The sequence below is a fragment of the Sphaerodactylus townsendi genome, linkage group LG04, assembly GCF_021028975.2.
Source record: "Sphaerodactylus townsendi isolate TG3544 linkage group LG04, MPM_Stown_v2.3, whole genome shotgun sequence".
Classification (NCBI taxonomy): Eukaryota; Metazoa; Chordata; class Lepidosauria; order Squamata; family Sphaerodactylidae; genus Sphaerodactylus; species Sphaerodactylus townsendi.
Window position 1 is genome coordinate 122,477,433 of NC_059428.1, and position 12,449 is coordinate 122,489,881.

Here is a 12,449-nt window from a genome sequence, read left to right on the forward strand (position 1 = left end):
CACTACCCCTCTGCATCGCACTGATCCCATGATAATCCTTTAACGCGGATGACCTTCTACAGCATTTTCCATGTAAAGCCCATTAAGCGATGGTCTCTAATCCCATGGGGGAGCTTCTCAATAAGAGATCACTCTATTAATCTGCTCCTTATTTTTGCTGAGAAAAGCACAATGAATGGCAGGCAGGCAGGCGAGATGTTTTGAAGAACAGTTTGTCCACATTCTTAAGCACAACCACTTAATCTTTCCACAAATCAGCGCTAAAGAAATCTGATCTCTTCCCTTGAAAAGGCACATTCCAAAAACTCCTATCAGCAGCCAGCCTCAGTTCCTCATGTGTCAAGTGGGATTAATTATGCTGGCCAGTATAGCATTACAGGATGTTATAACAATCAGGAAAAAGAAAGATTGGCGGCTTGGCGGCAAGAGTCAATATAGCAACATATCCTGCCTATGGGAACAATTCAAACCATTGAGAAATCTGCCTAGAATACTTATGTCTTGGATGTAACACATGTTACTCCCCTTCACATAAAGATAATCACTGTTGTGTTGAGCTGCAGCATTTTAGAAACTTGAATGCTTCTACAGTCAGCGGCGGAGGGCCATAAGCGGGCTAAGCAGTTGTGCAATTGGCGCGACGCCTTTGGGGCGCAAAATCGCTCTCTGGCCCTTCCTCTTGGCGGCGCGCCCTCCGAAGCAGACATTGACATTGACATTAATATTATTCCCACATTTTTTTCCAGTTTGTCCTTTTCTTTTTGTAGTCCTTTTTGAGGCTGAAAAAAGCGGCCTAGTTACAGTTCAGGGGAAAAACTGCCTGAGGAACTACAGTTCCCAGGAGACCTTGGGGCTCACAAGGTCTCCTGGGAAGTATAGTTAGTCAGGCAGCTTTCTCCTTGAACTGCAACTAGGCCGAGTTTTTCAGCCTCAAAAAGTACTACAAAAAGAAAAGGAACGTAGGTAAGTGTGGGAAGGGGGTTGGTGTGTGTGTGTGTGCTGTGGGCGGGGGGGGGGCACCCGGGGGGCGGGAAAAAAAAACTCTGCACACCAGGTGTAGTTTGGCCCAGCTGCGCCTCTGTCTACAGTAGAATACAGTCCTGAATGAATATGAGAATTATCATTCATTTTTAGCAACACTGCTTTTGTCAATACCATTGTTTTATGCTTTATTAAACACTGTACTTTGATACAAGAGCATTTATGCCAAAATGTATTTTTTTACTTTCAAATGGATGGGGGAAGCAGGGCTAGGTAGGCACTAGGATCAGGCGGAGCATTCTACAACAAAGAAGGTCCAGCATGCTTTTTTTTGTGCAGGAGGAGCATACAATAGAAATAAGCTATTATCTTCATGTGGATCAGAGTATAGTTCTTTTGTTAGGCGCTTACAAGTGCCTGCTTTATTCAGTAAAGCAAGAGTGAACTATTGCAGTATGTAGATAAAGTACTGAAGTCACAGGCCTAGAATCAGATGACCTTCTGGAAAAATCTCTCTTTCTTCTTCCCGAAGAAGAGGAGAGGCAGATACCCAGACTGTGAACTTGCATAATATAGAGTATGCTGTTCCTTTATTTAGCATAACTTTGTTTTGTTATCTAGTAAATTTCAACAAAACAACACACTCACATCTCGGACCTACTATTTACTCTAATAATTCATTACAGTACCAACACCTTTCTTCCAACCTTAGAACAGTATGCATTCCAGTCTCCGTTTTATTCTTACAACCCACCCTGTGACGTAAGTTCAGCTAAACGAGAAGGTCAAGCCCAAGGTTACTCAATGATTTCCCTGGCTGAGTAGGAATTTAACCCTAAACCCTGCTGAAGTAAGGGTAGGGAATGTGACTCAGTCCTACTTCAATACTCCAACTATTAGGTTCATGGATCTCTAAAATAATCTTGGAAAAAATGGATCATACGCTTGGAACAGTCGAAGCCAGTGGTGGCAAACCTATGGCACGGGTGCCAGAGGTGGCACTCAGAGCCCTCTCTGTGGGCATGCGCAAGCAGAGTCGCCTCCACTCCCACATCTAGGCTGGCCTGGGCCGCTGGGCTCAATTATTAGCATTAAACCTAAGACCTAGTTTTGGGGAAGTAGGTACCCTGTTAAGCGCTGTTAAACCCCACTGATTTTCATGCGAAGAATTAAAGCGTGATTCTTTACCTGGGAGTAAAATAAAGTATTACCAACAGGTGCCTCGGTTGCTGGCAATGGGGCTTGTTTCTGAGGGTCGTGATTCACCCGTTAGAAGAGTTGAACGGTTGTTCCAAAGCAAAGCCACCGACTACCACCAAGCTTACTCCCGAGTAACGCACGCCTCGGAGCCAACCGTTTTTTCTAAACTAAAACCTCAGTATTCAGGTTAAATTGCCCAGTTGGCACTTTGTGATAAATAAGTGGGTTTTGGGTTGCAATTTGGGCACTCGGTCTCGAAAAGGTTCGCTATCACTGGTCTAAGCCAAGGCAAGGTTGTGAGTATATTCTAGCCTAATTTGCTGTTTGGAGCAGAACTAGGCTTCCTGAGCTTTTCCTCTTAAAATGGGAAACTATCGGTTCCAGGTTTCAGCTCCAATTTGTTCTATGGACAACTGTTACAGCCTTGAATTTATACCACTCCAGTTTATTTTTAAATATAACTGGGTACATATGAAGATTAACTCTGTGTCTGAAGCACAGAAACACAGTAACATTCACTAGTACCGGTATTCTGCTTCTTTGAAGTGAATCAAATTAGCACCACCAGCAATCCAAACAAAACCTTCTAACCAAATAATTATTTTGGAAATAGTTTTTTTTTTAAATTCCAGAGTTATCATTGAGCAGGCTGAAGACATTCTCAGTATTAACCTGCCTGTCATATCAATAATCATAATCTTCTCGAAAGCTAATTGGGCAACCTAAGGCACTATTCTGATTTTCCACGAACCTTCGTGGAAATGGTGCCTTATCAAAAATTTAACAAAAGGTTCCACCCTCTAGTTCTCTGGATCAATTTATTGTTGCTGTAAACTCAGCTACCCTTGACCTGCATGGCTCAGACTAACAAAATCACATCAGATCTCGCAAGCTAAGCAAGGTCGGCCCTTGTTCAGACTTGGATGAGAGAGCACCAATGGAGTCCAGAGCTGCTATGCGGAGGCAGGCAATGGCAAACCACCCAACTACACAAACACTCCACACTGTGCTGCAGAGACAAACGCATATTGTCATGATATGCTTCTGAAGATGCTAGCCACAGATGCAAGTGTATCATTAGGAGCTACAACGACCACAACACAGTCACACAGCGCGGAAAACCTACAACAGTCAGCTACAACTTTATGGCATTTCCCACCACCACAGTCAAGCTGTGTGTGTTAAGCACCGCTGAATCACATGCAACTTACAGCAACCTATCAATGTCCTCCAAAATATCCCATCATTAACAGCCTTCCTCAGATATTGTAAACTGAGGACTGCGTATTCCTTTATAGTAAGGAATTGTAGCCAATTGGCCATGCTGGCAGGGGCTGATGGGAACTGTAGTTCATGAACATCTGGAGAGCTGCAGGTTGCAGACCCCTGCTTTATACAATCAATCCATCTCATGTTGGGTCTTGCTCCTTTTCTGCTGCCTTCCACTTTTCCTAGCATTATTGTCTTTTCCAGTGAAAAGACTTCTCACAATGTGATCAAAATACGATCACCTCAGCTGAATCTTTTTAGCTTCTAGGGACAATTCAGGTTTGATTTGAACTACAACCCACTCACAACCTCTTATTTGTCTCTTCGGCAGTCCAAGGTATCCGTAAACCTCTCCTCCGCCACATTTCAAAGGAACCTACTTTCTTCCTGCCTGCATTCTTCATTGCCCAACTTTCACACCCATACATAACAGGGAATACTACGGCATGAATTAACTTGATCAGTCGCCAGACACACATCCTTACACCTGGGAATCTTCTAGGTCTTTCTTGGCTGCCCTTCCCAGTTTCAATCTCCTTCTGTTTGCTCGGTTGCAGTCTTCCTTTTTACTGAAATTACAATTTAATCTGTAAGTCCATTTGTTATGATTTCAGACTTAAAATCTTTCATTTGGTATGGCTAGCTTTTCAGATGCATCTAAGATGGGCTGTTCTACTGTCTAGCAAAACTAAAAGGCCTGTTGCCTTTCAATTTGGCTCAGAGCCGATATTTGTTTATGGATGGCTTCACTTGGATCAAGCAGCCACAAGAGCAGCCATGTATTAAAGTCATCACAGCCGTCACAAACATTGTCCATTTCAGGATCGCTGTGCAAGTCCTGTGCTTTGTTCCCATCTGAAGAAACATAACAGGGAGAAAGCAACAGGTTGATCAAAGAACAGAGAACAAGAGGCTGATCTTAAATACAATTAACTGAAACCTCGCACAGAGTGGAAAAAGCACGTCTCTCCCGCATTGAAAAAGCAAGAACAATTGGTTACTTAATCTTTTAAAAGCATTGCTTTTAAGCTTCTCATTTTATGATAAGAATAATAGACACACTATGCGGGGGGGGGGGGTGGAGTTGGAGGACTAATTGTAGAAAAGAAGAAGATGAAGGGGTCCGGGCAAGGAACAGACATTCTTGAAGGAGACCGCATGAACTGTTCACCAACGATAGCAAGAAAACATGGCTTGCATGTCAACACAGCAAATACCACATGCTCTGCAGAAAGGTCTGTTGCGGAGCCTTTCATGTTGTCCCTCAACCCATAAATCATAAGGCCAGATAAAACAAAAGAATGCTTGAAAACTTTATGGCAGTAGGACAGTCGGCACCCTGCAGCTTCTCAAGTTTCCCGTCTTAACCACCACGGCTCCGTCCAAGTGCTCATATGGCATTCCAGATACAGACACAGATAACCAAAACTGCTGAGTTAGTCAGGGACCAGCATGTGCAGCGAGGGACAGAGGACAGCTGAGCAAGCCAACAGCGGTATCTCAATGACCTGGTTCCGAACTTGTTGCTTCCGCAATCTCTACTACAGATAAATGCATGTAAGATGACCTCAGAGTCCCCAAGGTCAAAATTCTGAGCCTCAATTGGGATCACACTTTATCCTGTCTCTCCCATGCCTTTTATATTTACATTCTAGTCAAAGACGGAGAAAACATGCCATCGTGTGAAAAATAGTAATACACCTAGCTCCTGCAAGACTAGAAGAGGTTTTATAGTTCGGCCAACTAGAATAAGTACAATTCATTGGATCGTCCTTTAATGCTTTTGTAATAATCTCTTCGATCGTAATTAAGATTATTCCCACAGAAATATTTCAGTTCCATTCCCAAGTACTTATTTGCTAGCACAGCAAGACTTGGAGACTGTCTGTTGGTCAATTTGCGGTCCAGAAAATATCCGTTTTAAAACTCTGGCTCCAGCCACACATATTTGAGGGTTACCTAAGAATTCAACACAGTGAAAAACATCGTTCAAGGCTCAGTCTCATGTGCTTCTATAGTACTTTACTCTTTTAACCCTATACAAGTTTAAATGATGGGTTGGATCTAGTGCTGCATTTCCAAAGGCATAAGGGTTTACGCTTGGTGTGACTTTCTTGGCTGACCCCACCTGCAGCCCGCAGAGTGACTTTCCTGAGGCCTGCAGAGTGACTTTCTTGGCTGACCCCTCCTGCAGCCTGAAATGCCCCCGGGGAATCATGTATCTGGGAGAGAGGGGACGCCCCCCCCCCTCCAAAAGCAGGATGTTTGGTTGCTGTGGGAGGCAGAAGCCAGCAACTTGGTTTTGCAGGTGCACTGTGAAAACACTTCACTGGGCTAGCCATTACGGGCTGGAATTCTGCTCTGCTTTTTGATTCTTTTATTTAAGAAAAACTGTTTTAAGAAAGCTTTTTTTAAAAAAAAATTACCATTCTTCACTATTTGGACAGTTCCAAATGCAACGTCACATATTACACTACAGCCCACAGACCTGGGGAAAAAACATTTACTTAATACAGGGTTATGTCGGGCAAGGGAGGGAAAAAATTGAAGGTGCACAGAAAGGCATAAAATGAACTCTTTAAAAAGCAATTAAAATGTACTTTTAACACAAACTAATTCTTCTTATCAATGTGTTTGTGGATGGTAACAGGCACCTCTGCTGTTGTGTTCTTGAAATGGTAAACAAAGAGGAGGGCAATCTATGGAATGTCATAATGTTGGGTGCCCACAAGCACAATTCTCGACCCATCCTTCACAGCTCTGAGCAAAGGCTCAGAGGCACAAAGGCTCAAAGGCACATGGCAAAGGCTCTTCCTTCTTGCAGAGAACCTTGGAGGGGTTTGGAAGGCCACGAGATGCATCCTTACTTTGATCCTTTCTAAAAGCATGAGGGGCCTGAGAGAGTCACATGTCCTTGCTTCAGGTGCTCAAAAAGGGCAGGGATCCCGTTGGAATAACAGAAGTGTTTTCCCGTGGCAAGGTCACTTGTGGTTATTAGAGCAAAACGGAGCTTACAGGGAAGAAGAATAGCTGCTAAGAAACAGGACTCATTGAAAAGCCACCTGGATGCTGTTTTGTGGGTTAGCTCTATAAGAGAGAATTCTTTCAGTCAGATCCCATTGCTGCTGTGTGAATGGTACTGTTTTGGTCCCTTATATTTTGCAGTTCTAACAGTGACTTCAACAAAGGTTCCAATGGATATCTGAGAAGAAAAACACACCGCACACTTATTTCTCCATTATGAGGAATGTCTTCTGAACTTTACTTCAAATGTAAGAATGACCACAGGAGCAGGGCTTGCCCCACCCGTACACAGACCCAATACCCACACAAACAAACAAGAGGTGCTTTAAAAGCCAGACTGTAGGGTTTGGTTCTGGAACTGAACTACTCTAGTCTAGGCCTGCTGAAATGAATGGGCTTAGACTGGGGTAACTCTCTTTAGGAATGCACTGTAGATATTGTTCTCAATGGGCACAGAAACTCTATAGTGCCCATGAAGATGAATCCCCAAAGGGGGGGGGGGGAAGACATAGTAATTTCTACCTTTAAAGCGACCATGCTAAATAATCTCATTCATCTGAGATTGTTTTTATGTCTCATTATTTGATGTAGACTAAACCAAGTAAGTCGACAAAAGACTCCAGCATACCTGAGAAAACCTTCATTATTTTGCTAAGAACACGGGAATTGGGAAGATTTACTGACGGCCTCAACAAAAGAGAACTCTGAAGCAGCGAACAGGAAAGACAAATGTCACTCCCCACACTAGCTGTGCATGAATGCCACAGTAGCCAGCCTCTCTCTCTCTCTCAGCACACTCCACCTTTCAAATTTTATTGCTTTCAGAAACGCTGACGACCCTGTGGATCAATCTTGGCTGATCTACGACTTCAACAAATAAAGCAGCTACCAAAGCACATTCTCTCTAGCTATCAAAGCACCAAGTCTCCTTGCCCGAGAACCACAAATTATTGGGGGCAGCTCCACCTTGAGGGTTCTGGTTGCTTTCCAAAGTCACAACAAAACTCCCTCCGTTCAGCTTGCTGCTACGCTCACGCGTTCCCTCCAGCATCCTTCCCTCTCCCCCATGCTGGGCGATGCAAAGCTCCCTGATTTCAAACGCTCTGACTCTGGCACCAATCTGCTGTAATGTCCGAATGCTGCTGCTCGCACAAAGAAGAGTACCTTCCCTCTCAACAAGCTAGGATTCTAGGCATCATTTTATTCCCATTTCAGAATCACACTGGGGCTTCCTAAGCCAAGAAACCTTCATGAGTCGCAGAAGTGACACAATAAAGGGGAATGGTGAAAAGGGGTACAACTTGCATCTGTGCTTATCACATGGACAGAAACACTTTGCCGTGATGGCTGAATGTACCCTTTCAGCCCATTTCTGGGGCTTGCCTAATTTTATATATGTTATGTAACAAACTGCAAAAATGTACCTGCTGCTTACACAGGTGAAAGCATTACTGGAATGGACTCGTTCAAAGAGGAAATGGGTTTGTAAAATTCCATTGTTCCTTCCCCCACAACCTTGGAATTTGAGAAATGCATAACATATGGTATTTAGTATTATTTGTTCACCCTCAGCAATGTATTCAGACAGTATAAAGCACGGTACAAATTCAGTGTAGGAAGATAAAGCTCTTCACAAATACCATATCGACAATCCTTAAAACAGCCATTCAAGGAATTAATTCAGTGTACAATGGAGGAAGGCAGAACTGAGGTGGAGAGAAAGTGATTTGTCTAGTCAGGGAATTAAAAGGCTAAAGTAATATATGAAAAAGAAATTGATCTTCTGCCCTTAATAAATGTAACCTCCTGACTGTATCAGCTGTAAGTAAAATATTATCACTCTTGAAGCCTTATTAAGGATTTCACGAATCCAAACTAATTGACCCTTGGCAATTTCCTCACAGACACTATTTTCCCACAGATTCAAGCGAATTGATAGAAGACTTTAACGGAAAGTAAAAGGGGAGATGAATTTATCAGAAGCAATTCAGCTGTTTTGGTACAGATTTGCTCTATACTTCAGGGGAGGGGACAGCAAAAATAGTTTTAAAAAGTCAGTTACCTCAGTTTGACCTTCGTGGGCACTGGATTCATGAGTAACACGAATAGCCTGAAATTTCAAAATTCATCATTAGCAATATTCACCATTAGCCATTCATATGTGCAATATCACACAACTTATGCAGTGGTCATTGGCAGAAACAACATCCAGCTGTGTTTCTGGAATAATGTCTTCTTCAACCCAACACCGAACAGTGGCTGAACGTAGTCATCTGCACTTCAATCCAAAGTCACATTTGAATCTACCAGTTCCAGCAACAGTAGGACCCGCTGTGAAGTCAGCCATGTAAGCAGTTATTTGCTTTGTCAAAGAAAGCCCAACCTGATTACTGGTGCCTAGGTTGGCCAATAAGGCAATAGCTACCAAGAACTTCCTCAGAATTAGCTGGGTCATGTATTGCCATGCTTGTTTGGTCTTATTGCCAGACACACCAAGGGTTTGGGTAGTTTCTCCTACCTACTACCAGAGGCCCTTCAGCTGGAAAGACTAGTGATCAAGGTGAGTCGCTGAGTGGTCAGTCCCGTGCTATTTTAACCACATTAACCTTGTATTATCAGAATTTTGCTTTCCGAAGGCTCCTCCCTATATAAGTTTCTGTAAGTACACAGGACCACAGAAATTTAATGGTAATCTGTTGCAAAAACTTATTTTATTTATTGTAGAGAGCTTAGAGTATATCTGTAAGTAAGTGAATAAAAATAGCAATATATAATTTAGAAAAAGGAACTTCATCATTATTGGTGAAGCAGCAGCTTGACAGGCATGTGGTCATCTCTGAAGATATTTTGGTTTTTGTGCTGCAGCAGCAGGGAACACAAAGAAATGTCCGAGGGCTGTCTTTCCTTTTAATGGCAGCTGCTCAGTGGCCCTTTGCGCACAAACCCTTTAAAACGTTTTGAGGCAGGAAATAAAATGTCTCCTTCAAGGAGTTCCACATTTTTTTTTAACACCAAATGTTTTCTTTCCAGCCTTAAAAGGTTTTTAATGAATTCCTTTTTAAAGCAATTCTCTGGCTGAAATGTTTTGAAAACGTCTTCAGTGGCCGTGCAATCTATTGACTATGTTCCCCTCGCTTCTCTGCTTCCCGGAACTTCCTCCTCGGCACCATTTTCTGAGCTCACTCAGTTCCCCCTCGCCTGTTTATCTGCAGCATTTCTGTGTTTGTTCTTTTATTGGGGGGGGGGGTCAATCTTCAGAGCATCGAGTATACAAGGAGTAGAGAATCGCAGATTGAGGCTGAGAAACATTGAAGCGTCGATTTCACACAGAACTAAAAAAAAAGTGTGTGGGGGGGCGGGAGGATCACATAATGGTGACCAGGCATTGTGTCAAGGGGGTGAGTGCAGATATACATCATTGCAAATGGGGGGGGGGGAGCTGAAAACATTTTTGACACATTTTAGGGGATTTGTTCAGAAAGGATTTTTATTAAGCTGTCTGCTCTCAGACACCTTTAAACAACTTAGGGCAGGGGTCTGCAACCTGCGGCTCTCCAGATGTTCATGGACTACAGATCCCATCAGCCCCTGCCAGCATGGCCAACTGGCCATGAACATCTGGAGAGCCGCAGATTGCAGACCCCTGACTTAGGGGGAAAGCATGTGCCGGTACATTAAAACTCTATAAGGAACAGTTGTGTAAGTTTAATTACATGGTTAAATGAAAGAACCTATAATAATTGAAAATGCTATTAGTAATTATATTAGACACCCCCATTAAAAGGCTCACCCACTTATCCAAGACTCAGGCAATTTCACTGAACTTTAAATGCAAGAAATACTGCATCCCAAATAATATACATTTTAAAAAGTTGTACTGACTTCATAGGTTTCTAAATATTTGGCTCTCTCTTCAGGGCTCATGGACACAGAATCATCCAGGAACTTTTTCAGCGACGATTTGGCTTCTAGAATAAATCAAGAAAATGAATGTTATGCCACTCCGTCTCACTCCAAATTCTCCCACAAACTGTTTGCTGCATTTGCATTCAACATAGTCATTTTGCATTTGCATTCAACATAGTCATTTTGTACTGCCAATTCAGTGCATGGATAACATAAGTTTTATTTGCACCCACCAAGATACACAATGCACAAAACTGACCAGTTGGCTGCTCCTTAATGCAATCCATAAGAACAAGGAGAAAATGAAATTCAAAGCATAAAGTTTGCTTGCTTGAAAGAGCCCCAGAAATAAAAGGGAACATGTAATAGTAGTTGGGATTTGGGGAGAGGCAGACTCTCAATAGCTTTCACTAGATCTGCTATTTGCACCAAGTATTTCTGCAAAACATTATTCAAGTAATTGTGACATTTACATGATACAGTAAGCAAATTGCGACTTCCACACCATGCAGTCGGCTTTTGATTTTTCAGCCAGACCCAGGTGCAAAGCAGTTCAACAGCGCCATCTACCTTTCCAGCGACCAAAGAAGCAACAGAGCAACAATGAGCCACTTACCAAAGTTAATCTTGTCCCTGTTGTTTGCGATGGCATGTATAAGCCCGATTGTGCCGCAGGCATTGCTGATGGTTTGCTTCATGAAATATACCGAGGGTTTGACTTCTTGTCCCTGAGATTTTATTTTCTCTTCCTCTTGTGTTCGGAAAGTCTCGTACTAGAAATCAAAAGGGGGGGGGGGAACGACACTTCCAATTAGGAAAAATACATTCAATTTAAAAAAATCAGTTCTAAAACACCAATGGGCAATAGTAGAAAATGTGATGTATCGTTTCGGGGCAGCCCAGGTTACAGGACCCCACCAACTTCGCAAGGTGCCTGTTGTGGGGAGGTGATTGTAAGCTGCTCTGAGACTCCTTAAAGGTTGAGAAAAGCAGAGTATAAAAACCAACTCTTCTCTTTTTCTATTTAGCATGCGACTGTCAGCTATGACCAAAAGCACGAATCCATGAATGAGAAGCCCCTTCATAGTGCCAGCTTTCTGTCACAAACCCAAAAAAACCAGGAAGAATCTCTTAATGTGGAAAGCCACACAGATGCTCTAAAGCACAGGTGTCAAACTCGCGCCCCTCCAGATGTTATGGACTACAGTTCCCATCATCCCCTGCCAGCATGATGCTGGCAGGGGGTGATGTGGGGGGGGGTGGGGTGGGGGGGGGGTGGGGGGGGGGGGGAGTGGGGGGGGGGGGAGTGGGGGGGGCGGGGGGGCTGGGCGGCCGCGGGGGGGGGTGGGGGGGGGGGGGGGTGGCGGGGGGGGGGGGTGGGGGGGGGGGGGGGTGGGGGGGGGGGGGGGTGGGGGGGGGGGGGGGTGGGGGGGGGGGGGGGTGGGGGGGGGGGGGGGTGGGGGGGGGGGGGGGTGGGGGGGGGGGGGGGTGGGGGGGGGGGGGGGTGGGGGGGGGGGGGGGTGGGGGGGGGGGGGGGTGGGGGGGGGGGGGGGTGGGGGGGGGGGGGGGTGGGGGGGGGGGGGGGTGGGGGGGGGGGGGGGTGGGGGGGGGGGGGGGTGGGGGGGGGGGGGGGTGGGGGGGGGGGGGGGTGGGGGGGGGGGGGGGTGGGGGGGGGGGGGGGTGGGGGGGGGGGGGGGTGGGGGGGGGGGGGGGTGGGGGGGGGGGGGGGTGGGGGGGGGGGGGGGTGGGGGGGGGGGGGGGTGGGGGGGGGGGGGGGTGGGGGGGGGGGGGGGTGGGGGGGGGGGGGGGTGGGGGGGGGGGGGGGTGGGGGGGGGGGGGGGTGGGGGGGGGGGGGGGTGGGGGGGGGGGGGGGTGGGGGGGGGGGGGGGTGGGGGGGGGGGGGGGTGGGGGGGGGGGGGGGTGGGGGGGGGGGGGGGTGGGGGGGGGGGGGGGTGGGGGGGGGGGGGGGTGGGGGGGGGGGGGGGTGGGGGGGGGGGGGGGTGGGGGGGGGGGGGGGTGGGGGGGGGGGGGGGTGGGGGGGGGGGGGGGTGGGGGGGGGGGGGGGTGGG

The 12,449-nt window shown here is 46.2% G+C and overlaps 1 protein-coding gene across 1 annotated transcript in view; it reads right to left on the reverse strand.

The window, feature by feature from the left end:
* UCHL3 (ubiquitin C-terminal hydrolase L3) overlaps positions 1-11,149 on the reverse strand; it is a 29,657-nt gene extending 18,508 nt beyond the window's left edge. Inside the window, exons 1-3 of the mRNA XM_048492320.1 lie at positions 10,997-11,149; positions 10,357-10,442; positions 8,537-8,584 (exon numbers count right to left, since the gene is read on the reverse strand). Of these exons, the coding sequence (XP_048348277.1) occupies positions 8,537-8,584; positions 10,357-10,442; positions 10,997-11,078 (216 nt within the window). The 5' untranslated portion in view covers positions 11,079-11,149. The remainder of the gene's footprint in view (positions 1-8,536; positions 8,585-10,356; positions 10,443-10,996) is intronic.
* Positions 11,150-12,449: the final 1,300 nt, after the last annotated feature.